General features: G+C 34.2%; 2 protein-coding genes across 4 annotated transcripts; both read left to right on the top strand.

Annotated features, from left to right (window-relative positions):
* Positions 1-1508: 1508 nt before the first annotated feature.
* On the top strand, positions 1509-15559 carry LOC114168515 (putative clathrin assembly protein At2g01600). Of its 2 annotated transcripts, XM_028053368.1 has the most exons (15): positions 1509-1751; positions 1866-1935; positions 2040-2137; positions 3755-3893; positions 10178-10305; positions 11796-11888; positions 12022-12072; positions 12718-12783; positions 12869-12934; positions 13009-13089; positions 13176-13256; positions 13726-13881; positions 13955-14036; positions 14138-14241; positions 15111-15559. In XM_028053368.1, the coding sequence occupies exons 1-15, from the start codon at positions 1662-1664 to the stop codon at positions 15435-15437; spliced, it is 1632 nt and encodes a 543-aa protein (XP_027909169.1). In that variant the 5' UTR covers positions 1509-1661; the 3' UTR covers positions 15438-15559. The 2 variants fall into 2 exon arrangements, with proteins under 2 accessions (XP_027909169.1, XP_027909177.1); XM_028053376.1 differs by lacking the exon at positions 13009-13089.
* Positions 15560-21856: 6297 nt separating this feature from the next.
* LOC114174678 (myosin-binding protein 3-like) lies at positions 21857-25756 on the top strand. Of its 2 annotated transcripts, XM_028059506.1 has the most exons (4): positions 21857-23335; positions 23414-23560; positions 23820-25047; positions 25136-25756. In XM_028059506.1, exons 1-3 carry the CDS (start codon positions 22021-22023, stop codon positions 25025-25027), a joined length of 2670 nt encoding a protein of 889 aa, XP_027915307.1. In that variant the 5' UTR covers positions 21857-22020; the 3' UTR covers positions 25028-25047; positions 25136-25756. The 2 variants fall into 2 exon arrangements, with proteins under 2 accessions (XP_027915307.1, XP_027915306.1); XM_028059505.1 differs by having other exon boundaries at positions 23820-25756.
* The last annotated feature ends 1943 nt before the right edge of the window (positions 25757-27699 follow it).

Raw genomic sequence — 27699 nt, 5'->3', positions numbered from 1 at the left:
CCACAAAATTTATCAGTCGGACCTTCCATTCAATTTTAACAATTTAACTAATGCTCAACAATGAAATTGTGATGCACAATATAACAATTAACAGCACTAACCATGTCTTCTTCATCAACGTCTGGTTTTTTCCCATCTTTTTTCCCCTTTCGAGCCATGTTGCAAAAACAACCTACACAAAATCAAATCAATACACACCAATTAAAAAACCTACAACGATATTCAAAAACAAGCATTACTTTCACTTACACAGAAAAACCTACACAAATCAAAATTCGCCTTTCCTCTCGTTAAACGGCGCCGACAACTGTTAAAAAAATTCACTCAACGAACACAAACTCCTTTATTATCATAATACCCACACGAGCAAAAAAAATATAAATCACAACTTCATCTTGTTATACAATGCAGTAAGAATGTAATGCAGGAACGCCAAGGGTTTGGGCGTAAAGAAAACACAACCTTAAAAACGAACCGCGGACGTCCTTGTTCTACCGCTTCTTCCCTTCCCAAGTTCGGATGTTTTTTAGGGGTTCCTTCTTCCACCAATGACCAGGCGCACGAACAACACAACAAAGGTATACGAATAAAATTTGGAAAACCTAGCCTCCTCATTCTACTACTTCTTCCGCTGTCCAAGTTCCTTTCCTTCTCCTTCTGCTAACAACTTCGCATTTTGTACAACATTCAGGGTCGATTGGTTGAGTGAAAATATCACCGCTTGTACAAAAGCTGAAGGCACCGCACCGCTTCTTTGCTTCGAGTGGGTTCAGACTTGGTTCGCGCGTTCAGTGAAAAAAGCGTTCAGTGAGGGTTCAGTGAAAAAAATGAAAACTTTGGGTAACTGAGATGGATAGCGCGTGTTGTCTCCTCACGCGCAAGCACACCACAGGACGTTGCCCTTTCTTTCGCAGTTGTCTCAGAAACCGTCAGAACCGTCACCTCGTCCCTTCAGTTTCTATTTTCAAAAACAATTACTTTTTTTCCACGTGTCAGTGCCACGTAGGCGAGTAAAAACCAGGTAAAAAAAACCAGGTTAGAGTATCATTTTCCTTTTACTTTCTCTAACTTTTTACCGTACACCCTCCTTTTAAGAAAAAAGATATAGCATTTAATAATTTTATTTTGGAGTTATATTTTAATTAATTAATTTTAGTAAACAATAATAATTTATTTATTAATAGGATAAATAAATGAATAAATTATCTTCATTTTAACATAACTAAATAATTTTTTATTTAAAAATACTGTTACATAATTTTCAAATATTATTTATATATATATATATATTTATTTATTGTATTAATTCTTTTAACTTTGATTCAGTCAGTCATAAAAATAATAAAACTATATATTTTTAATGTAATAAAAATACATATTTCGCTAGTAAAGAATAAAAATGTATATATTTTATTAAAAAAGGTTTAAGTGTATGTATCGTTTAATTAATTAATTAATAATTAAAATAATGATGGTGACGCACAGGCACAGCCGGTGAGGGCCGCCAAAGAACAAAACTCCTCGCTCATGCGGAAAGAAACATTCCATAGACCAACAAACTTTCATTTCAGTTATTTTTTTTTATCAAACTCACACGAACTTCTTCACTCTCTACTTTCATTCCTTCAACACAATCAAGGGTTTCAACTTTGAACACAGCCATGGCCACTCTTCAGAGTTGGAGAAAAGCCTACGGCGCTCTCAAAGACACCACTAAAGTTGGTCTCGCTCATGTCAATAGTGATTATGCGGTATCATCTCTCAATTTCAATTTCAATTCCATATTCATTTTCGTTTTTTTCGTTCATTCTTATATCGAATGTGATTGAATTTTTTATTGATCGTTTTTCTGTTCATGTTATTAGGAGTTGGAAGTTGCCGTAGTCAAAGCAACCAACCACGTCGAGTGTCCTCCCAAAGAGAGACACCTTCGCAGTGCGTCACTCGTAATAATTGTTCATTTTGTTATTTTGTGGCTTTGAGTTTTTTTTTTTTGTTTATTTGTTTATTCTAAAATGATGAAACTGCATTCCTTGTAGAAATTTTGCTCGCAACTTCTGCTGTACGGCCTAGAGCTGATGTTGCGTGCTGCATTCATGCGCTTTCGCGACGGTTGGCGAAGACGCGAAACTGGACGGTATTTTAATTTTTTTAATTTTTGTGATTTGAATGCTTTTACGACGTGAAATGATTGTGATCATTGGTGTTTTTTTTTTTTTTTAAATATAACCGTTTATGGTGTTTTTTATTTGAGAGTTATTGATTGTATCCCGCAGAGATGCTGATGTGTAAAGTGTTAAGAGCACCCTTTCTAATATATTTTTCCTAAAGTAGCATTCTCTTTCATAGAATAAAAACTTCTAAATTAGGTAGGAAATTCACTACAGAAGGTCATCCACCAGAATTTTGCGATTTTCCATAAATTTCAATCACCGAGTGTGTTCAAACATTTTGTTACTAGTATTTTCATCACTAATGGAAACGTGAAATTTGGTTGTTGCATATCAGTTTTTTTCAATTTGAAGTTGTTGCTCGCTGTGAAAAATTTGCCTTCTCTTTACGATTGTGGCTGTTACAGGATGTGAAGTGAATGTGAGGCTTTTAATTAAGAGTGAATATTTGGAAGTTATGCTTTTTCTTTGAGTATTGTTGACTCCTACAGAGATACTGACATGAAAATGTGAAATCTTACACTAATGGAAAAAAGAAATCAGTATGGATTTTCAAGCTAAGTGAATTTTGAACACTGTAGAGTTTAGTTCTCTATCGTCTTTTCTTTTTTCTGTACAGTAACATCAGACGGGATTTTATCCAAGGAGGGGTCAGTATGCAAGAAAATCAGTTTGTCTTTTGTGCTCGGAATGTAGTGAGGTTGTGTATGAGGATGCATAGAGTGTTATGCAGATATTAGAGGCATCTACGATTCTTTCTTAATAGGTGACGTTGATTGACTGAGGGAAATATATAATGCTTGGGATTCAAACTATGCAGATAAATTGACGAAATGCAGCAGGCATGATTTTTAGATTGTGTACACGATATTTTTTACCAGACAACAATTAGGGCAGTAATTTGTGGTATTTGAGGGTTGTGATGGAAAGTACCAAAGGAGCAAAACTTAAATATAGCAGAGATGAGATTTCCGAGATGTGGAAGACACAAGAAAAGATAAGATCGTAAATGAATTTTCTTAGAAGAAAGTGAGTGTTGCCTTTCAAGGAGCTTATTTGCCTGACATGGTTTCAATTAATAGCCCTATTAATAATATATGGCGGAGGAAGATTGGAAAAAACTTTCAAGAGAATTTTTTTAAGAGGACCTTGATCTAAGATGTGTCCAATTTTGTGATGAGGACTCATCATTTTGCATAACATCACTCTTCTTTATAGGGTTGTAAAGGCGACCACCTTCCTTTTCATGATGTAGTTGCAGTTGTGAAATTCAAAATCAATTGAATTTTGCGTCAAATTTGAACTATTGCGATGTTAAAATATTTGTTGTTTTACTGGAGCTTTGAATTCTTCATAACCTTATATAATATCTAGTATTCGTTTACTGCTCGCCGGGTCAAATAGATAATTTGTCTAATGGGTTTTTGAGTTTGTGCTTTTGCAATATTGTTGTTATGAATGTATATATATGTTTTTTTCTTACATAACTTTCAATAATTGGTTGCTTTAGTCTAGTTATATAGCTTATAACCTTCTAATGGTTAAGTACGCTTATATTTCAATTCTTTTGGTCTTGCTAACAGGTGGCACTGAAAACATTAATCGTGATTCATAGGTTATTGAGAGAGGGTGATCCTACTCTTAGAGAAGAATTTCTTAATTTCTCAGAGAGGGGGCGCATACTCCAACTTTCTAACTTCAGAGATGATTCTAGTCCAATAGGTTAATTCTTAACTCTGTCTTCATATTTTTGGGTTTAATTTATCTATTGGTCCCTTTACGGTCTTGAAGTTTTTTTTTTTTTATTTGATCTCCGTGTATTAAAGCTTGTAATTGGGTCCATAGAGTCTAAGAAATTTCTAATTAGGTCTATTAAATGTAAAATCATTCATGAGCCATCCACCTAGAAGCTTATAACCTTCCTATAAACTCTCTTTAGTACATTTCAATGCTCCTAACGGAGAAGTTTATCAAAATAAACTCTTTCTTTAGCTTATTTTAGCAAGATTCACTGAAGCTTTTGAATAATCTCACATTTCATAAGAGCTTGAATAATAACTAAGTTGTCTCTCATTTTGAATTATAGAATTGTATATGTTCTGAATGTATTGTGTGTGTAATGCAGACCACACAATATGTATTTATACTATTGAATAGAATCAATTACAATAAAGGCTCATAATAATATGGAATCAATCACCCTAATTTACGAGATTGTGTAACGGTTGATTTACTAGAAATTTGTAACTATTGATTATATTCTAACACTCCCCCTCAAGCTGGATCATATATGTCATATGCACCAAGCTTATTACAAATGTACTCAACCCGAAGGTCTCTAAGGGACTTGGTGAATACATCAGCCAATTGATTGCTAGAGTTGACAAAATTAGTAGCGATTTCTCCAGAGAGCACTTTTTCTTTAATGAAGTGACAATCAATTTCATGTATTTGGTTCTTTCGTGGAAGACCGGGTTTGATGCAATGTGAAGTGCAGCTTAATTGTCACAAATAAGCTTTGTTTCATGGATGTCCCTTAGTTTTAGTTGTAGTAGTAGTTGCTTGAGCCATGTAAGAATGCATGTTTAATATCTAGCTAATGAAGAGGCCAATGATGAATAGCAGCCATAGCTAGAAAGAGATGAACAAAAGTTATTTTAGCCACCGGAGAAAAGGTGTCCCCATAATCTAGACCAAAAATTTGTGTATATCCTTTGGCGACCAAACGAGCTTTTAACCGATCAATATGACCATCAAGTCCAATTTTCACTGTATAAATCCAACAACAACCAAAATTTTGCTTGCCAGGAGGTAAAGAAACAAGTTCCCATGTGCCATTAGAATGTAAGGCTGCCATCTCCTCTACCATTGCCTGACACCAACCGGGATCAGCCATGGCTTCACCTGTAGTCTTAGGAATACACACAGAATCCAAAGAAGAAACAAAGGAGAAATAGGATGGAGACAAACAATCATAACTAATGGTAAAAGCATAAAGATGGTTCGAATTACGAGAGGAACGAGTACCTTTTCGTATCTCAAAAGGAAGTTCAGGTGCAGGAGGCGTGGGCGGAGGGGCGATTGGAGCAGGAGATGATGCTTGAGGATTAGTAGTGTGAATCACAATTGGAGTTTGAACTCGTCTATGGTATTGAAGCAAAGGACGTTGAGGAGAAGGCGAGACTTCTAAAGATTCTACTGTAAGATTGACTTCCAATATAGTAGAAGTGTAGAACGGGATTAGTCTCGAAAAAGGTGACATCAGTAGAAACTATATATCATTGAAGTTGAAGAGAAAAACAATGGTAGCCCTTTTGAAGGCGTGAGTACCCAACAAAAATACATTTGAGAGACTTGACAGAAAGTTTATCTTTACCTGGAGTAAGGTCATAGACAAAACATGTACAACCAAGGACACGAAGAGGAATGAAGTAAAGATCTTGTGTGAGATATGAGAGAGTGAGGAACCTCATTATTAAGGATGGAGGAAGGCATGCGGTTGATCAAATGACATGCTGTAAGAATGACATCTCCCCAGAGTCGAAGAGGAACGTTTTGGTGAAGAAGAAGGGTACGGCAGTTTCAACCAAGTGTCGATTGAGGTGTGTGAGAGCAAGATGTTTGATGGAGGATACCTTGTGAACTAAGAAAAGACTGAAACTGCGAAGACATATATTCATGAGCATTGTCAGTGCGTAAAATTTTAATAGTGGTCCCAAATTGATTTTTAATATCAGTCGAGAAACCTTGGAATATAGAAAAAACATCAAATGATTTTTTATTAAGAATAACCAAGTACATCAGGAGAAATCTTCAATGAAAGTAACGAAGTAATAAAAAACTCAAAGAACAAACATGACTAGGACCCCAAATATCGGAGTGAACTAAAGCAAAAGGTGATGAAACGCTTTTATTAACTCAAGTACCATAGGTATGACGAGTGTGTTTTCCTAATTGACAAGACTCGCATTGAAAAGACGAATTGTAATAAAAACTAGGAAGCATAAGGTGCATTTTGGTAGGACTAGGATGACCTAAGCGTTGATGCTCAAGGGCTTGAGACGCAGTGGAGATACAAGCTACCGATTGTGACAAATAGTATAATCCTCGAGACTCATGTCCTGCTCCAATCGTCTGTCCGATATGCCGATCTTGAACAAGAACATAATTATTAGCAAAAAGAACAAAGTAATTGTGGGTGCGAGTGAGCTTGGTTATGGAGATTAAATTAAAAGGACACCTAAGAATATAAAGCACAAAATTTAAGGTAAGATTAGAAGAAGGTTGTGTTTGACCAATGCGATGAACTTTATTTGAGAGCCATTTGCCATGGTAACAGAAGGTAAAGAATCCAAATAAGTCAGTTGAGAGAAAAAAGACTTGTTACCAAACATATGGTCAGAGTCAAGAATCCAAGGTCCAAGGTCCAAGGGAGGAAGACTGAGAAATACAGGCTACAGACGGCGGCGATAGGTTGTGTAGGTTGCATGACTGCCTTGTATTGGAGAAACTCATTATAGGCATCAACAAAAATTGAAACCTCATCTGATGATTTTGAAGAAATGACCTGAACAATATTAGCTGTCTTGTGTTGTTGTCGTGCCTTTGTATGACATTCTACCTCAGTATGGCCATACTGTTGACAAAAATTGCAACGAGGACGTTGACCACGATATCCATCACGAATTCCACTTCGTCCACCCTGGTAGGAAGATTGGGAGTAAAAAGCAAAGGAATCAGTTGGGGGTACGGGAGAATGACCAAACATGTGAGGAACTAAGAGGCGAAGTAATTGTTCACTAACAGTGTCATAAGATGGAACAACCGTGCCAGATAAGATTTAATTGCGGACAAAATCAAACTTAGTAGGAAGTCCAGCAAGTGCAAGAACCATAAAAAACTTGCCACATTTTTCAGCGTGTTTGACTGCATCATTAGTGAAAGGCATGAGCGACTCAAAATCAGCAATTAAGTGATCGAGCTTACCAAGATATGTCTGTATATCATTATTTTCCAGCTTCACAATTATAAGGTTGGAGACAACGTTGTAAAGGCGATGAACATCATGGAGTATACTCTCTTGGCTTTGTTCCAAACATCATAACAGGTAATAAAAGCGTGGTATTGAGGCTGCAATTTGACATCAATAGAGAACCAAAGAATGCTACACAAGGAGGCATCAATTTGTATCCATTGGGCTTGATCATTACTTGGAGTTTAATCCTAACTCAATCCCACAAAACTGGCTTGTAAGGTGAGGTTTGCACCTCACTTATATATTATGAAATTGTCTTATCTCTGGTCGATGTGTGACTTCCAACACACCCCATCAAGCTGAGGTATATTCATCTCATGCGTGGGACTAGAAATTGAGTGGTCCGTTAGCAGCTTGATAGCGGGTGGAACAGAATGTCCAAGAAAGTTCGTTAGGATAGGCTCTAACTTGGCTCTGATACCATATAGAATTGTATATGTTCTGAATGTATTGTGTGTCTAATGCAGACCACACAATATGTATTTATACTATTGAATAGAATCAATTACAATAAAGGCTCATAATAATATAGAATCAATCACCCTAATTTACGAGATTATGTAACGGTTGATTTCTTAGAAATCTGTAAGTGCTGATTATATTCTAACATGAATAATAACCTTAGGCGACTACATGGTACCGTTGCCTTTCTAACCATGTGGTGTTGAGGAGTTCTATCCTTTTCTTTTTTCTTTTCCTGGAGTTATAGGGGGGTTTAGTTAAGGGAGGAAAAGATAGAACAAAGAATTTAAAGAGTATGATATTGTGTATATTATATTGAGGTGATAAAAAAATACAAGAGACTAATTCTTAGTTATGTAAAACTCAGAATGTGTATGCAAAACTGTGTTTCTTCAGGAGAATGCTCTTATGCAGTTTAATACAAGCTACATGTTTCCTGTAAGTTAGCAAAAATTCGAGACATATATCAATCTTAAGTAAATAGAAAATAACAGATTGAAAAAGTTACAAATATACAACTGAAAAGACGTTGCTGCTTTAAATGTCCAGCAGCTACGCTATGAACTTTCTGGTTTTAAATCACCAGTAAACTGCCAGTTAATGCATGGAATCTGCCATAGTTGTCGGGAAACACTAGTAAGCACTAGAACTTATTCAAGAAGCAGAATTTCAGATCTTCAAACAGAGAAGTCGGGAAAATAAATTTGAGGTAGTATGAGCCATAGTTGTCATGAGTTAGCACTGGAATGATTGTTGAGAGAAATTACCGATAGTGTAATCCATAGCAAAGGAGGCACCACCAGAAGATTGTTAGTACGAGGTGAAATCACCACTAGTATAGTTCGTTTGTGGGAAAAGTATGGCATGGTAAAGACCTTTCACTGTACCCATCCTCAATGCTATGTTAGTTTTGTAAGAGAACAAGATAATAATCAGGACCAATTATCAAGTAGAGGTAATTGCCCCGAAGAATGTGAGGAAATGGGAAATCATACCAAATCCGCAGAAAAAGGAGAATCCGTCAGATATGATCACCAGCCCATGAGCCAAGCAGCCACGGGAGTGAACAGGGAGAGGGGGACTGAATTTGACTAGAGAGTGAATGAATGACTAGGGAAGACAATTGGAGTGAAGTGGTCAGAAAAGGGGGAAACACATTCCCATGTGCCACAACAAGGATGTACAAACCCGAAACAGCAACTGCAAAAGGAGAGATGGTGGTGGATAAAGAAGTCCAATTGGACAGGGTGAGATCAGATCAGAACTGAGACCGGTAACAGTCGAAAGATTAATGGATGCAATCTTATACACGGCTGAAAGGAGATGTGCGGGTGTTGGCTTAGGATCTTCAGATTGTACGTGTAAGCCTGTGTGAAACTTCTGATAGTGAAAGCAAGCTGCTGCTGATAGATATGAAAGGACAGACAAGATGATGTCGGACTTAGAAGAAAATATAGGGTTTGAGCAGCTGGAATTTGTCCTCATTTAACAGGGAAGCAGAAGATAGTTGCTACAAAGTGAAGTTCGGTGAAATAGAGTAAACCATAGAGAACTGGGTAGTTGAATAGTAGCAGGACAGATTGCAAAAAATGGAACCTCTCTAATACCTGTTCAAAATACAGGGTTTAGTCAGGGAAGGTGGGAAAGAGAGAAAAAAAAAAGACGTTGGATACTATGATCCTGTGTTATATTTACATTAGTACTAGACTTATAGTCCTAATTAACTAGAATAAAGAACCAAGCGAAGAAATATAGTGAAACATGAAACCACTATTTAGAGATCATATGAGATACTCTAGGTAATTTTGGAACTATAAACATATTGTGTGATATTTTCTGGCAATTTGTTGGTGGGTAATGTGTAAATGCCGTAGTGAGCGCTCTTTGAAACTTAAGATCTCTCCTGACTTTGGTTAGTCTCCAGGACGATCCAACTAGCCTAAACTACTTTGTATAAACAGAAAGTTATATTTTAACAGGTGGGCTTATCCGGTGCACTGTTTACAGTTCAAGCCCAAATGGCTCTTAGGTAGCAGGGTGCTTGAGTTGCACAATACAGTTCAAGCTTTTGGGAACTTTGGTCATTTACTTCAAGTTCCTTTACTTCAAGTTCCTTACTGTTGTCGTAAGAAATTTCTAATTGTAAGCTAGATTTGATGACCTAATTAGAAAACTTTTAAACGTTGAGGATCCAGTAAATTTATAATTGGTTCCTTTTGTTTCACGAAATTTTAAATGGTTTCTTGGATTCAGCATACCCTTAACAGTTCTTTAGCAGAACTACAGAACAAAAGGGATCCAATCCAACTAGAACTTTTGAAATTTACAGACCCAATTAACAACTTACAAATTATAAATACCTTATTGGAAATCCCTAAATATTGCAGGGACCTATAGATCAGTTAATCCTTTTTAACTACGGTTGAAGCTTTAACAAATTATCTTAGATTTATGTTTTTGTTTCAATAACTTAGTTGCGTAATTTGACTGAGATGTCATTTGCTTGCAGCTTGGGATTGTTCTGCCTGGGTTCGTACTTATGCATTATACTTGGAAGAAAGACTTGAATGTTTCTCGATTCTGAAGTATGATATTGAAGCTGAGCGTCTACCTAAGCCTGTTGCTGGTCAAGACAAGGTAATTTTCGCTCTCTCGGATAAAATAAGAGATTTATTGCAATTAAGTGAGTTGCAAGGTAATTTTATTAAATTGTGATTATATTTTTGTGATATCTAATCCAATAAAGTAAAAAGCATCATCTATATGACAGTTTTTGCCTGGAAAAATAAATACAAAATCTAACTACCTCCTTTAAATGTGCAAGTGTATATCTTTTATATTTCATTGCTTGTTCTTTAGATTCTCAGACTTGCATGACTGTTTTAAATATACTCAGAAGTTTGTTATGTTAGTGTATGTTGTTGCTTGCTTGCTGGCCAGACTTACACACATACGTACATATACATATATATATACATATATATATATATATATATATACATATATATATATATATATATACATATATATATATATATATATATACGTGCCAATAGTTATTTAACAAGCTTGTAGAAACACTAGCTCTAGTGTAACTATTTGTCTACATTTATATCGTATTTTATGTTGTTGAGTTAAAATTTAATTGTTATGATTTTTATTATTTTACATTTTAACGTGTATGTTAATAGTATATTTTTTAATACATATTTATTTGTGTAATTTATTTATTTTTATGTGGTTTTTGTTTAAATTGAGATATTTTTTAAGAGATTTAGAATTAAGATCGAAGAGGTTTGAAGCTATCAAAATCAATTTTGGTGGTAATTTGGAACCGAGGATGAGAAAAAAAAAAGGAATAAAGTGGTGCCACGTAAATTAAGGAATAAAGTGGTGCCACGTAAATTAAAGGGTATATGGAAAAGTAAAATATGTACATAACGAAAGACAAATCTCCTTATATTGTTATAGATAAATTCCAGCCAAGTTATTTAGCATTTTAGTTTATGGAATTCTTATTTACCATGAGACACGGCCAACCTGCTGGATATGATCGTAATTTATTTTATACTTACTATCTTCTGCGCACCAACACTTAATTTGATCATGGCCCTCTATATTTGACAAATCAACTAGTTGTATTGTATATATCATGTTCCTTTTGAGTTTGTTTCAATTATTGTTACATGAATAATTCGTACTGTGTCTTTTTGCAAGTGATGCAGGACAAGTAAAGCCTGAACAATACACGAATGGAAGTAGATAGAAAATAGCAAATGATGTTTCTGCCTTTATCCTGTTCCCCTGATTTAGTGAATGGTTTTAGGGAAAGGAGGCTACCTATTAAAATAAGAAAAAACCTATTAAGATAGAATGGAAAAGTGAGGATTGAAAGTAAGAGACTAGGACAGGGATAGGGAACACAAAGGACAGAAGAGACAGAATCATAGTATTAATCAATGAGAAAATATGAAAAATTCATAGTAACGCCTTGTCTATATCCAGGGGGGCCTACTAACCTTGTGGTGGTCAAAATTCAATTTGAAGTAGTTTTCATAATTTCTGAAATGTGTGCTTTCATTTTTGTGAACTATTTTTGTGAAGTTTTCTTGCCATGCTCCAAGCAGGGGTATAGCAGGACAAGGGATTTGAATAGTGAGGAGCTATTGGAGCAATTGCCTGCTTTGCAGCAGCTTCTCTATTGCCTTGTTGGTTGCCGTGTAATATTCTGAACCATGTGGAGATTCATTGTCCTTTTTCTATATTCAGTCCCTCTCTTTCTTCCAAAATTGTTCTATCGGTATTGTATTCATTTTTAAATAATGGCCAACCAATTGTGCTGCGACTTTTCAGCCAGAAGGAGCAGCTGCTAGGAGCTATGTGATACAATATGCCCTGGCCCTGGTATGTATTGTGTCAACATATTCATTTAGAACTTTCAAATTGACTAGAAATAAATTAGTTTTTTTTTTCTAAGAACAATTTTCTAGGTGTGACATTTATAATATATTTCTATCAGTACTCTTATATAGCCATAGCTTGGGGGGAATTATGATATATTATTTTGCAGTTGTTGACTAATGCATAATTTGATTGATCACTTGATCTTAGAAGTTGTGGAACACTTTTCTTTGGTTTTTGTTTATGTGGATGACAACAATGGAAAACTAATTTGTTGGGCTATGAAATTCAAGAATTAACTGGGAAAACAGACACATGTCTAAACTATTTACTGCTTCCTTGAAAAATGGTGGTACTGGTAAAATCCTTCTCCATTTTGGGTCCCTGGTAATGTGAACTGATTTCAATAATCTTCATCTAATACATCCTTTCAGGAAAGGGACAACTGTTATAGTGACAATTTGCTTGCAATGATGGCTCATTTGTAGTTGTAGATTCTTAATTTCACTGATCACACTTGTGTTTATATCTTTCATTTGAAACATTTGTTAGGTTATATTGAAGTTAAATACTTTTAAAGATTCATTTATTAGATGGCTTTGGAATCGGTTAGTTTTGCTATTGATGTGCTTCTTATGATCATTTTAGGTTCTAAAAGAGAGCTTTAAAATTTACTGTGCTATTAATGACGGCATTATCAATCTTGTTGATAAGGTAAACCGACGTACATTAACCTACGCTATACATTAAGTAAAATCTGTACAATGCTGGTAATTGATAATTTTTTATTTCCTTGTAGTTTTTTGAGATGCCAAGGCATGAAGCTACCAAAGCCTTTGATGTCTATAAACGTGCTGGACAGCAGGTTATTTGTATGCCACTCTGCTTTTGTAATATATTTTTCCACGATTCTTGTATTGAGATGCCTGCTCATTACAGGCAGAAAGTCTCTCTGATTTCTATGAAATTTGCAAAAGATTGGAAATTGCTAGGAATTTTCAGTTTCCTGTTTTAAGAGAGGTATATGTCTGTTATTGTACCAATTTAGTGTAACAAGTTCTCGTTCTTTTTAAGTTTTCTCACTGCTTACATTTTTATGTTTTCAGCCTCCGGTATCATTTCTTGTTACCATGGAAGACTACATAAAGGATGCACCTCGACTGGTTGCAGTTTCAAGTGAGCCATTAGTAAGTACATAATTCATTGTTTATAAAGGAGTAATTCTCAGGGTTTCTGATAGGAAAGGGAAAAAGGAGGGGGATCTTGAAAGTATACTATAGGAAGAAAAATAAAAATAGAAACAGTTAACTGGTTAACAGTTAGTTGTTATCTGAAATGAGATGAGGACTTTTTGTAGAAGTCTATATATTGTCATGTATAGGAGAGGAGAGGGGGAGAATGGGAATTTTGTAGATTGAGCTTTAGCTCTTTGTGAAGGGAAACACTTGAGGAGAGAGTGCTCTCCTATTTTGTGTTCTTTTCAGTCTATTCAACAGAAAATATTACTCTCCTTTCTCGGTTCAATTCTGGGTTCCTAACACTTTCTTTATCATTGGCATTTTTTATTAATAGATTCCAGACATCAATGCATTATTTTCCGTAAGATTGAACTTTTGGATTAGGTTCTAGGTCACTAATACTGTTCTTTATCAACAGTTACTGACTTACAGACCAGATGATGTTCCCACAATAGAATACGATAAATTATCTCAAGAACAGGAGCCCTCAGTGCCTGTTGATGATGTTGTCTCAAATTCTGAGCTTGCTCCTCCTCCAGCGTCCCACAACTATTTTGAAACTGGAGACTTGCTGGTAAACTTTAACGGAAGGTTCAGTTATTTCAGATTATGTTTTTCTTCAACTTCATTCTTTATCGTGGTTGCAGGGGTTGAATGACAGTACATCTGAAGCATCCTTGATGGAAGAAAGAAAAGTTCATGCCCTAGCCATAGTTCCTACCGAAATTGGTGAGGTTTTGTTTATCAGCTTTCAAAATTCTACAATTTAGTGAGGTTTGGTAGATAATATGTACGACTGTTTTGTGCATACATATGAATTACCGCTTTAGATTCACAAGCTGATCCGGCCAGAGATTTTGATCCAACCGGATGGGAGCTTGCTCTGGTTACCCCTCCAAATACAACTATTTCTTCAGTCAACGAGACACAATTGGTAGGTCGTCGTTCTTACCTTTTTAGTGTGTTTATTTCCCCTTAAATTTTACTAGCTTCCTAGGCTTTTTCTTTTCTTCAAATTATTCTCACAAATAATCAGATACTAAACATGGGCGTATAATTTATTGATACCATTCACTAAATTCAGTTAGATGTTGGATTTTGAACTGGATCTGTTTTAGACCACAAGCAGGAGGTTTGGTATAATTAAAAATTACTTCGTATTCTATTATTGACTTGCAAGATTAATGCATCATATGGTTTTTAAACTACTATTTTAATTTTTGAATTTTATAGAGTTAAATATTAAAATAAAATTAAAAAAACCAAGCATTCGTCATGATTGATCAACTTATGGTGTTTCATGATTCAGCAGTTTGGATCATTGGATAACACGTTCAGGAAACTATTATTTGGAGTCAAATGTGATGTATTGCGGAAGTATAGTGTATGTCTGCTGCTTGCTTACCTTTGTGATATATAGGATTTGTAGTACTGTTTCAGAAGACATAAATATAAATTACTCGTAAGAGGAGTATGTTTTACATAATTCTAGGCATCAAGCTTGTTTATGTCTGCTCTTGATCTTTTATTGCATGACATCATTTTTATCATGTTACACATGGTTTTCTCTTTTCTTAAGGTCGCCCATTCTGTGTACTACTCAATGTCACATTGATTAGTTTGTTTAGTGATTTGCAGGCGATTCCTCTTTTTCACCAGATTAGTATTTCTGATTTGTGCAACTTCTTTTTATGATTCTTAAGCAAAATCAAGAGTTAATTGTTTGGTTATTCACATGCTAGATCGTTAATAAAAATTATTAGCAGCTGTATTTATCAGTTTTTTCTTTTCACTGATTATCAGGCTGGTAGGTTGAATTCTCTCACCCTCAACAGTTCATATGATCAAGGAGCATATATATATCCACAACAACCTGTTTTTGGAGTGCCAGCTCCTAATCCATTTGAAGTTCAAGATCCTTTTGTTTTGTCAACTAGCATCCCTATTGCAACAATTTCTCAACAGCATGTAAATCCTTTCGGTCATTACCAACCATATCACCCTCACCAGCAGCATATGCTGATGAGCTCAGCAAATCCTTTCGAGGATGCAGGATATGGGGCATTTCCTTTGCATCCTGTTTCTCACGCTCATAGTAACAATCCATTTGGAAGCACTGGCATGATATAGGAGCACATTATTTCAGAGATTCAATGTTAGATAGATATGGTTTGTAGGATGAAATGTTTAAAGATAATATGGTCATAATGTCAATCATCTTATAATAAGACAACGGTGGGATTTTATTTTTCTCTGGTTAAATCTCCATTCAAATTCCTACATGCATACGTTTTCAATGTTCACATACATATCTTGAATAGAGATTGTATACATAATGTGCCTTGTTCCATCTCGACGGTTGACACATGATTTTTGAGTAGTATTAGGAAATTGAGGAGGAACAGCTTGGGGTTGTGATCGTTCTGCAGCAAAAATACCACTGATGTACAATGAAAGTGGCAATATAGGTAGCACTTCTATTAAACCTCAAGTATCTGCAAGATGAAATCCAAACTTGGAACAAGTTTCGGCAAAGAAAGGAAATAAAATTCCACACCCTCTTCTAATCTAGACACTACCTAATATATCATTCATTTTTCTTTCCCTGCCTTCAACTTCCACGTTTTTCTTTTTCACGCGGAACCGTTCACATTGCATACACCCTTACTTCAATATTTTCTTCCAACAACCCTTCTTTAAAAAAAGCTGATTGCTACCCTGGTCTCGTTGGTGTTTTGTTAGTTCTTGATTTGGACGTAGAATTTGGCAAAAAGTATTGTTGGAAGTTAATGTAGAAATTAAAGTTAGGTAGCTTTTATTGGTATGCATTTTTCTTTTTGTAAAAGGAATCGAGCAACATTGGAAGTTACATTGGTTTCGGATTTATTTTCTAAGTGTGCAATATGAAACTCTTAGATTGAATAATCTAAAATAATAATTATTTATTCAGTGTACTTTAATATTGTATAATCTAAAAGGACAATTGTTGCGTTTTATACTATTTGTAATTATGAATTCTGGATTATACAGAGTGAAAAGAGTACCCCGTTGTGGAACACATTAATAAAATAAAACCATAATTGGCATTATTTCAAAATTTAATCTATTAATGTGAACATAAATTACAAATAAGGCTATCTGTAAGACCACTTTTCTGGTCTCATTAAAGGATAGGGCCTTAACTTTTGGGCCTAAGGGCTAGCCCATAGGGTACCAAAAACCCCTAAACCAGCCTTATTCCTTTCATTCTCTTCAGAAAAACAGCAATCTTACTCTCTCTTCTCCCTCCAACAGAGCTCTGTTAGGGTTTGGCTCTCATTCTTCGTTTGAGCTAGGAGAACCCCATTTTTTTACATGTAAGTCAATCCCCAACTAATACTTCCTTTTTTTAGCTCTGTTGTTGCAGTTCCAACTAGAGCTCTTTTAGTAATCTCGTTTTCTGTTCTAGTGTCAGTATTCCAGCTTGCAAATCATTTCTTGGATCTGTAGTAATCCTCTAATGTGTGCTTGTACCTTCCGCTAGCATTCGTTCAGGTAAGGGAAGCTAGAACCTTCTTGATTGGTGCGATGGTTGTTATCTTGCTTGTGTTTCGTGATTTTTGAGCTTATATGTTGCTATGAATGTATGGTATGGTTGGCATTATTGTTTGGATGTGAAAATATGGCTGTTGCAGGATGAATAGTGGCGAGACCCGACACTCTCGCCTAGGTGACCCAGCCTCGCCCAGGTGACCCAGCCTCGCCCAGGCAACCCAGCCTCGCCCAGGCGAGACTTGCAGAAACATACCCAAACTCGCGCTCGAGCTCTCGCGTAGGCGGAGAGTTTTCGTTTGAGCGAGACACCATCTCACTCAGACGAGAGAGGCTTGCCTAAGTGAGGACGCGTGGGGGCTTGAGGTATGTGCTACATGTGTAGCTCAGGCGAGGAGGCTCTTTTTGGGCGAGGGGTATCCTCGCTCAAGCGAGTAGCGGCTCGCTTAAGCGAGAATCCGCGAGTCTTGCAGGGTTCCCTGATGATAGTCTCGCCTAAGCGAGACCCTGTGGCTTGGCCAAGACTGGCACGAGACTTCACTATAGAACTGTTCCTTTCATGTTTGTTTGGCTTAGTATGCTTTACCTTGAGTTTAAGGTAAGGATTGCATCCTAACACTCTAAGGAGTCAGTTAGTCTCACTTAGAGCGGACTGACTCATGTGGTAAGAGTAGCAGGAGGCCTGAAATTCATTAAGGGCTAACCTTGTGTGTGAGGGAATTGATTTATTGCAACACTTGTAACACTTGTAACACAGCTCGGGAGTGAGTAGCTAGAGGGTGAGCAGAGGTATCCATCACAAGTGCGAGCATCCACTAAATCTGACCAGATTATATGTATCCGGATGAGTCGAGTCTAGTTTTAGTGTATTGATTGGGAGGTCATAACGTGCTTGGATGATGTATGTATATTGGACTGTGAAAGTGTATCTGAATGCATGATAAAATCTTTTTGGCTCTAGCTTACCCTTGGCTTGTTTGATTGCTTTGTATGTTGATTTTCTACTTTTGCGATGATCATCAATTTATTGATGGGAGCAGATGTGAGAGGTACTCGAGGTCGACAAGGAAGAAATGAGAGATGATCTGCTGCATAGTCTATCTGGGCTTGATTTCACGTTTTATTTTGGGTTTTTTCTTTAGGGCTATGGCCCATGTACTTGTCGGTCCTTTTAAATTCCCATATGATTCTATCAACTTTATATCTTGATTCTTTTTGGCATTGTGGTGTGCCTGGTTATCGTAAGGAGTGGTGTTTAAACTCCAGGACTGCGCTTCTTATTATCCTGTGTAACGCTTCCTTTACTTATGACTATAAATTAAATGGGGTGTTACACTATCTATAAATTTGTATTAATCCATTAAAACTTATATTTCCTATATCTAAAACTCATAACAATAGGAATTCTAACAATACTCTAATAGACAATGATACAAATTTGTAACACATTACCACGATCTTAGAGTTTTTATTATACATACTGTCTTATAGATGGCAAAACATGTTAGTCAACTTACTTTTATCCGGTTTGTAATATTGTCATAAAAAATGGGGTGAAGTGAGGTTATCTATTACTCTAAAACATGTTGAAAATCTTGACCCGCCAAAGGACAGAGAGAAAGGTTGACCCATAAAAAAAGAGCTTATTTAAAATTGTATTGGGACTAAAAGGTCATAGCTCAAATTAACACCTATCCTCTGGTTGTATATTTGTCTAATGCAAAAGCTGAATACATGACAACTACTTAAGCACGCTATTTGGGTTTAAAGGTTAACGGAGTAACTCAAGCACAAACATAAAAGGTTTGTTGTGTATTGTGACGATCTTGTTGACAGATTTTAATAAAAATTTTTGAAAGTATCAAAATAATATATTCAAAATTTATATATTAAATTATCGTCACTAATATAACAAAAGTATATATAATTTAGTATTGATATCTCCTTGTATGTTTCTCTTTAAAAAATGATAATTTTAAAATTGTATTTGATATGAAACTCATTTTAAATAAGTTTTCTAATTTTATATCTTCTACTCATTGAATTTTTCCATATTTGAGAACATTTTCCATAAATAAGTTTCAAAGGATTAATATGAAACTGACTACCTATGATTCTTTCATTCGTAAGAAAGGTTCTCTAATTCAACAATTAGATCTTTATTATCATGTTTTCATTCTTGAAAATACGTGAAGAAGTAAATTTGTATTATTTTCATCTTCACTTACAGATATTTTTTCTTTTATCACTCTAAAATAAATGAACAAATATATTATTTTATTCTTCATCAATGTACCTATTTAAAAGAAAAAATAAGATTACAAAAAAATTTATAAAAATCTAATCGAAAATTGAGAAACGTAATTACTAAAATCATGTTTAAAAAATAGATATAAAAAAACCTATAATACATAATTTTTCCTTCTATGTACATAAAAAAAACTCATGAGATAAAAAAAATACTAAAAATCAAACTAATATTTCACTATCAAAATACAAGAGAGAGTTACCTTTTTATCAATAAAAATGAAAGAGAATTGATACAAATGAGAGCAGAGAAGATGAATTAGTGTTTAACTTTCTATTTTATTTTTTCAAAAACAAGAATTTATGCAAGAGTAGAAGATGAATACAATAAACAATAAGAGAGAAGAAAAAAAAATCTAAATAAATTTTATTTTTCTCTATTATATTTAAGTTTATATTTTATTATTTATTAATATTAAATACTATATTTTATAAAAAAATAAAAATCTATCTAAAAAATTTATTTAAAAAATTAACATATATTTAAAAAAAATTAAAAATTTTTGGGGGCTATACCCCTACAACGCTATGAAGATCCCCTCTGGGTCTCGTGTCTCGCACATGGCAAGAAATCCTCTCTTTTATTGTAGAACAAGACACATAGGTATACGATACTACTTTTTATGTTTTAATTAAATTATTTAGCTATTAATATTTTTTTGGTATAATTAGTCGTATAGCACCCAGTTTAGGGTTAGAATGTCAAATAGGTATCCGATTTTAAAAGAGTGTCAATTGCATTCCAACTTTTGAAAAAGTGCTTTAATTAGGTCCCTTTCAGACAGAGTTGACTAACGCCGTTAGTCAACGTGCCACGTGTCAGTCTGTGTTTTTTTTTTTTTTTAAAATTTTAATTTTTTTAAATTTTTAAATTTTTTAAATTTTTTTTTAAAATGCCACGTGTCAAGTCCTTATGTGTGACACGTGACATTGTCAGTGCCGCCACGTGACATTGTCAGTGTCACGTGTCAGTATCACTATCAGATGTCATTGTGTTGATCTCGATTTAGTCTCCATATATGTTTTTTTGTTTCAATTTAATACCTAAGTATGTGTATTGAGTCAATTTTGTCCCAAATTTTTTTAATAATTAAAATCTATTTTTTTATAAAATTAAAAGTAATTAAGTATAAAAGTTTAAGAAAAATTAAGTAATTGATATTTATATTAAAATTTAGTGGTAAAAGTCATTTTATTAAGTCATTTTTAATAATAAAAAAATTAGTATAACATTCAAACTAATAGAAATTTTGGTTTAAAATTAGTAAGAGACAACATTGTTCTATTTAAAAAAAAAATTAACAAAACATGAGTACTTAATAAAAAAGTAATTAATAAACTAATATGTTAAAAAGTCATTTTTAATAAAAAATATTAGTATAACATTTATATAAATAATAAATTTGGTCTGAAATTGAGAGGAACAATATAAATATTAGTACTTAATTTTGTAAAAATATTTATACTTAATTATTTTTAATCTTATAAAAAATGGATTACAAAAATGTTTTAATTATTAAAAAAAATTGGGATAAAATTGAATCAGATACACATACTTAGGTACTAAATTGAAACAAAAAGACATATATGAGAACTAAATCGAAATCAACACAATGACATCTGATAATAACACTGACATGTGGCATTGCAATGCCACGTGACACTGACAATGCCACGTGTCACACACAAGGATTTGACACGTGACATTTTTATTTTTATTTTTCAAAAAATTTTAAAAAAAATTTTAAAAAATTTTAAAAAAAATCAAAAACTCACAGACTACTGACACACGTGTCACGTTGGCTAACGGCGTTAGTCAACTCTGTCTGAAAGGAACCTAATTGAAGGACTTTTTTAAAAGTTGGGATGCAATTGACATTTTTTTAGACGGGGTACCTATACGACTAATTATACCTAATATTTTAATTAAATTATTTTATCAATAGGTAATTTATTGATTGTTTTAAATCTTCAAAAAGGAAGAAATATATTTCAAAGTGGATAAATTATTTTATCTTTATATTTTACTGTTACACATTATTTCAAAACTTAGATAAAATTATTTTGCTATTAATATTTTAGTTAAATTATTTTATATAACATATAGTAGGTCGATTAATCAAAGATCCATAGTGCCAATACCCCTTTATATAGCGTCTCAATTATAAAGACTTAACATATATTCGAATAAAAAAAAGTTTCTCATAAACCACACAATATTATTTGTACATATAACAGATGTTTTGTACCTTCTACAAGCTGCAAATTATTTATATATCCAGATTTTGAGTTAATAGCAACATTCCATCAAAATGAGAAGAATAATTAAATTAAGGGTGTGATAATTTTAAAATTAAATAAAGTTTATTTTTAATAAAATAAATTTATTAAAGTAGGTATTTATATTGATCTTACATTAAAATATATATTTTCCGAATGAGAAATTAATTTTATTTTTATGTTAAATAAACATTAAATACGATGTGATAATATATATATATATATATATATATATATATATATATATATATATAAATCAAAACTCAAAACAAATAAAATTATTATGAGTCCGAATAAGATAAGATACAATGATCTCATATAACCAAACTTCTAAAAAAAGATTTAAAAAAATTGAAAACTCGTACTCATTTACTTCCTCACTCTAAATAAAATCATTATTACTCTCTACTTATTCTCTCGGACATTATACAACACCCACAATTCAATTTTGTCATCTAGTCTTAAAATTCTCTTTCTTGCATAGCATTTTTTTTCTCTCTCTCTAAAATCATCTCCCTGTCTGTTGTAGGTTACAAATTGATAATTTTTTTTCTTCTGAGGAAAATTTTTCTTTGTACATATCTAGAAGATTTACATGGCTACCAACAAGTTTGCAACCATGTTGCATAGAAATACCAACAAAATCACAGTGGTTCTTGTCTATGCCATCCTTGAATGGATTCTGATCATCCTCCTTCTTCTAAATTCCCTCTTTTCTTATCTGATAATGAAGTTTGTGGATTACTTTGGTCTCAAAAGGCCCTGCATATGGTGTTCAAGGATTGATCACATCATAGAGCCTGAAAATAACAAGTGTTCTTGCAGGGATCTCGTGTGTGAAGCTCATGCTATTGAGATTTCCAAACTGGGTTTCTGCTTGAACCACAGAAAACTTGCTGAATCAGAAAGTATGTGTGAGAATTGCTCATCTTCGTGTCGCCCAGAGTTTGTGAACTTGTCCCAGAGTTTTGGCCACTTTCCATGGATGCAGCAAAAGGGTATGGTTCATGGTTCTGATGATAATAACAAGGTACTTGACAATGGGATGGAGCCTTTGAGGTGTTCTTGTTGTGGTGACAACTTTGTTAGCAAGTTTTACCTGTTCAGAGATAAGCCTTCTTCGAGGGTTTTCGATTGTACCCAGAAAGAGAATTTGATTAGTGAAAGTGAGGTTGAGACAGAGGTTGATGAGGGCCATCATAACTCAGATTATGGCAGAGATGATTTTGTGGCGCTTCATCCTCCTGAAGAGGCACAGAACACTGTAGAGAAAAGGGGAAGCGACATTGTTTTTTATGTTGCGGAGTGCTCAGGTAGAGGAGGAAAGGAGGAAGATGATGTGAGTATTTGTTTTGTGCGGCATGGTGACAAAGAAATTGTGTATGGTGAAAACTTCAACCTGGGTTTAGACACAGAGAAAGGGAAAGAAGAACCAATTGGAGAGGAAACTTTGAATGTCCAACCCTGTGAGGAGACCAGTCATCAACTTTCTTGCTCTAATGAGATCACCGAACTGGTTCCACCCAAACATTTGGAATTTTTCATTCATGGTGATGATTGCCTTTTGATTCCTGTTGAATATGGTAGTTCCTTTGCCACAGAAAGGCAAAATCAACTTAGATATAAGGTGGGGGATGACGGGCTTGGTGGAGATGAAGATGTTATTTTGGATTTTGATTTAAATTCTAGTGCAGAATCTGAACCTGTTATTGAGAATTGGCACACTCCATTGCATACTGTGCCAGTGTCTCCAGGTAAGAGATTAGAATCAATAGTAGATGAAGAAAATTTGGAGCAAAACTGTCAAGTGGTGAAGTTAGCTCCAATAACTGAAGACTCAAGAGTGAATGGTTATGTTGATGCAAACATGAAAGGAAGAGATGAGGAATTATGTTCAGTTGTACCACAAGGTTTCAACCTCTAGTCTTAGTTTTGTTCTGTTTTCTTGGTTGAGCTTAAAATGTTCTAATACTTTTCTGTTCTTTCAGTGTCTGAAGATGCAACACAAATGCGTGATGATGAATTAAGAGAAGAAGTCTCAACTCAAAATCAAGACTTTATTCTGAAATCCAATGAAGAAGTGCAAGAAATCTCATCTTGTAACACAACTACTTTTACTGTCCATGATGATGGTGGTAAGTATTGTCAGCTTTTCTTCGTTCTTCCACAAGTCCATAACAAACAATTGTGACATCTATAAGCTCTACCCGTTTCCTTCACTTTTATTTTAAAATAGATAATGAGGTTTTCTCAAGAGTAATAAAGAATTTGCAGAATTTAAAACAATGTCACTTGTTATGATTATGCCAACTGTACATAACCATTTGCATCATCTTTAGAGCCTAATGAGATGAAAGAAGAAACAGTTCCTGATACACCCACTTCTGTCTGCAGAGAATCTACATCAGCCACACAAGATGCTACTACTTCTTGGAAGAAAAGAATCGGAAACAGAAGAATCATTGGAAGTAAGTGCTATATGTGATACAGAATATGGTGAGTTGACAATTGAGAAGTTGAAATCAGCACTGAAAGCTGAAAGGAAGGCCTTAAATAGTCTATATGATGAATTAGAAGAAGAGAGGAGTGCATCTGCAATTGCGGCAAATCAAACAATGGCAATGATAAATAGGCTTCAGGAAGAGAAAGCAGCAATGCGGATGGAAGCTTTGCAGTATGAGAGGATGATGGAAGAACGATCTGAGTATGACCAGGAAGCTTTGCAGCTTTTGAATGAACTTCTGATAAAGAGGGAGAAAGAAAAACTTGAGCTAGAAAATGAGCTTGAAATATATCGAAAAAAGGTTTATGAATATGAGTTTAGAGAAACTATGATAATACCAAGAAGAGAAAGTAACATAAGAAGCAGAACTTCTCCTTCTTGTAGCAATGCTAGATATAGTGATGAACATGAACTACCTATTGATAAGAGTCGATACACAAGCCAAGAAAATGGTATTTATAGCCATCAAGAAGAGTTCAGAAGCCAGAACACTTCCGAAGATGATGTTATATATTTGGAGGAATCATTGGAAAACTTGGAGGAAGAGAGGTTATTGATTCTCGAACACCTGAAGATGCTGCAAGAAAAGCTTGTTATCTTGAATTGTGAAGAAGAGTATTTTGATGGTATTAAATCAGTAGAACATCTTTGTGAAGAGAATGCAAATGAATACCAAGACAATAATGGTTACATAGGTCAGATAAATGGATTAGCAAATGGTAAGCACCGTGATGGAATGCAAACAATGTGTACAAAAGGCGAGAGGGTTCTCCCAGTCTATGATGAAACAGACACAGAAGCAGAAAACGGGGTCATGAGCAATGGTTTAGATTTTACTTCCTTGCAAAATAGTTCAGATGAAAAGGTCCAATTAGAGAAGAAAACTTTCAAAGTAGAAGTGAAGGTGGATCATGTTCATGAGAGACTCCAAGCTCTGGAGGCAGATAAAGCATTTTTAAAGCACTGTATCATATCCTTGAGGAAAGGGGATAAGGGTTTAGATCTTATCCAAGAAATTTTGCAGCATCTTCGTGATCTTAGGAATGTGGAACTCAGAATCAAGAACATTAGAGACACTGCTGTGCAAGAACTCAATTAGTTATTCCAAACAGATAATTGGTGAGACATACATTAGAATATAATAGATTTCTATGGTTTATCGTCTAAGAGAGCATTTACTGATGTATTGAGGCCTTGCTAATTGTAGCTATCACATCTATGCTATGTTGGAAATGATGTAGAAACTGGAAATCAAGCATGCATACACATACACAACTTTTGTCCCTACATAGATATGGACAATAGATACAATGCATCACATCAACTTAACCTAATAATTGAAAGCTACTTGATGGAAAGAGAAGAATCATGGTATGGCCAAGTTGACACAATGGTCATGGACAAAACTAACTTTTGTGGACAATATCCATCATTACCTTATGGAAAAAAGGTTGATGATATGCATAATTATTGTTTCTATAGCAAGGTGAAACCACCCTGGCACTTGTATTTTATGAGTAAAGGCCAGGCTAGCAATGCAGGAGAAATCCAACTAAGATTCTGGGGCAGTCTCCAAGATGATGTTCATTAGACAGACAGAATGAGGGCCACTTTTTGTCAGTTTTTTTAACCTTTTTTGGGGAGAGAGAAGAGAATAAAGAGGTATCCTCTTCCTTTTCTCTTTATCATCTTTTTGCATTATTCATCTGAGAGCTTTGTTTGTTTCTAAGCGGGAAAGAGTGAGTCATCACTTCACTCAACTTCTGTATAGTAAAGAAAATATATAATGTGTTCATTTGTAATCATATAAAAAGTTAGTGTTTGTCTATATTGCTTGGAAATACTTTAGCTTTTGTTACTTGTATAGCCTTTTCTTGGTGAAAGTGTTACTTGTGTAGCTTGTGGTAGAGATGAGTGTTAAAGATCTCGTCTATTGACTAAAATGAACAAAAGTTCAAGAAATTTTTTCCTTACAGAATTATTTTATTCGGCAAATCTTGACAATAATTTTGTGAGTCAAAATAATATACTTAAAACTAAGTGTAATTTTAATGTCTAATTTACATGAAAAGTTAGTAGGGTTCATTCTCCTCTAGTTGTAAGGTAATGTGAATAAATGATATAAAACAACTGCATTCTTCTTATTCACCAACCATGTTGATCCCTAACTTTGCTCTTAGAAACTACCCAGGTTGTGTTCCTTATAAGCTCTGCCACTGTTTGTAGGGTTAAATTAACTCAAGTTTAGTATAATATTAGATTACTGTGCTTATCTTATCAGCTTTATACAATCATTATATGGATCTATTACAATAACTTAACAAGTGTTCAAAATCAATACAAGAGAAAGATAATAAAGAGAAATACTATTTCTTCAATTATTGTTTATTTTCATACCGATTGTATTTGATTATGATTGCTCAATTTTTTACTCCTTGATTAATATATTTTTCTGGTACTTGATTTTATTTTTCTTATGAAAGTAAGTGCCTCTTAAATTTTTAATAGTTTTGACAGGTCTGAACATGCGATCGCATAATGACTTGTAAGTAATTAAGCATGATGAGTTCATAATTAAGATATCATAGCTTGAGGGTCAAACTTCTAGCATAGCTCAAAAGCATATGTTTTCTTTTCAATATGGATGGCCATACTCTCCTGCATAATTTCCTTCATACTATTTATGTCAGATTTAATGTTACTATTTATTATAGCATTCTTTTGGAGATATTTTGCATGCCATGTTTCAGAAAGGTTGATTTTGAGAAAATATTGATTTTTTGTAAACAATTTATTATGTTAAGAACAAAGTTATTTTTTTTCTAAAAGTAAACTAATCCAAACACTACTTTATTCATCCTATTTTTTAATATACAAATAATACCCATTGGTTCAAGATTTACTGATGATAACGCTGGTTAACAGGTCTTATTTTTTACTAGTTTTGTTGATTCGTTTTACATTGGTCTGTTGGGATAAGCAAAATTTATAAAAATTTATATATAAATGTTGTAATAATAATTTTGTTTTAATATTTTACATTGTTATAACACTGTTAGTTTACCATTGACAATAAACTAAGTAAATATAATATTAACATCTATATATCAAATAAATATGTAAAAGTTGAATATTTAATAAACAAGGAAACATAAAAAAAAAAAATTTGTTTAAGTTACCGAAAAAGTGTAGCAATTAACCAATATCAAATGCATTTAAGAGAACTAAGCATGAGGTGAATGTATAACAAAATATATGAAAAGAGAGTTTTATATGACTTTAGAAATTAAAATATAATGAATTTTTTGTTGAGTTATGTAAGTTAATCTACCCCACCTCATCATTGGGTCGCACAGAATACATGCTAAGCAAAATGAACCTAAGTGAATCAACAAGTTTAAATAAACAACCCGTCCTATACATTTTTTGACAGACTAATAGGCCAACCTGTGTTACCAACTTTGCATCACCCTTCCTAGTAAAATTTTCCCTTTGCTGTACCCAATTTTCCAGTGAATCTTTGTGCCTACCTCCCCTTATTTCCATAAAACTAAGATGAGAATTTCTTCCTGCACCCCATGTTTTCTTACTACACCCTTATAATCAAGGTAAAAAGTCAAAGTTTCCCTTCTCTTTCCCTACAACACCTCCATACTTTTCTCCACCTCCACCTCATCTCCTTCTTCCACCTCCACCTCCACGTTATCTTCTTCTTCCACCTCCAACTCCACCCATCTTTTCCCACCTCCATCTCAATCTTCACCTCCACTC

The sequence above is a fragment of the Vigna unguiculata genome, chromosome 2 (genome assembly GCF_004118075.2).
Source record: "Vigna unguiculata cultivar IT97K-499-35 chromosome 2, ASM411807v1, whole genome shotgun sequence".
Classification (NCBI taxonomy): Eukaryota; Viridiplantae; Streptophyta; class Magnoliopsida; order Fabales; family Fabaceae; genus Vigna; species Vigna unguiculata.
Note: the sequence above shows the minus strand (reverse complement) of the source record. Positions and strands in the feature narration are given on the sequence as shown.

Bases quoted from the DNA above. Each gene is read 5' to 3' on its own strand.
- LOC114168515 (XM_028053368.1), top strand. From the start codon at position 1,662: ATGGCCACTCTTCAGAGTTGGAGAAAAGCCTACGGCGCTCTCAAAGAC. The intron at 1,936-2,039 runs GTGCGTCACTCG...CATTCCTTGTAG, and splicing joins CAAAGAGAGACACCTTCGCA to AAATTTTGCTCGCAACTTCT. The intron at 12,935-13,008 runs GTTATTTGTATG...TGCTCATTACAG, and splicing joins ATAAACGTGCTGGACAGCAG to GCAGAAAGTCTCTCTGATTT.
- LOC114174678 (XM_028059506.1), top strand. From the start codon at position 22,021: ATGGCTACCAACAAGTTTGCAACCATGTTGCATAGAAATACCAACAAA. The intron at 23,336-23,413 runs GTTTCAACCTCT...CTGTTCTTTCAG, and splicing joins ATGTTCAGTTGTACCACAAG to TGTCTGAAGATGCAACACAA. The intron at 23,561-23,819 runs GTAAGTATTGTC...TTCTGTCTGCAG, and splicing joins TACTGTCCATGATGATGGTG to AGAATCTACATCAGCCACAC.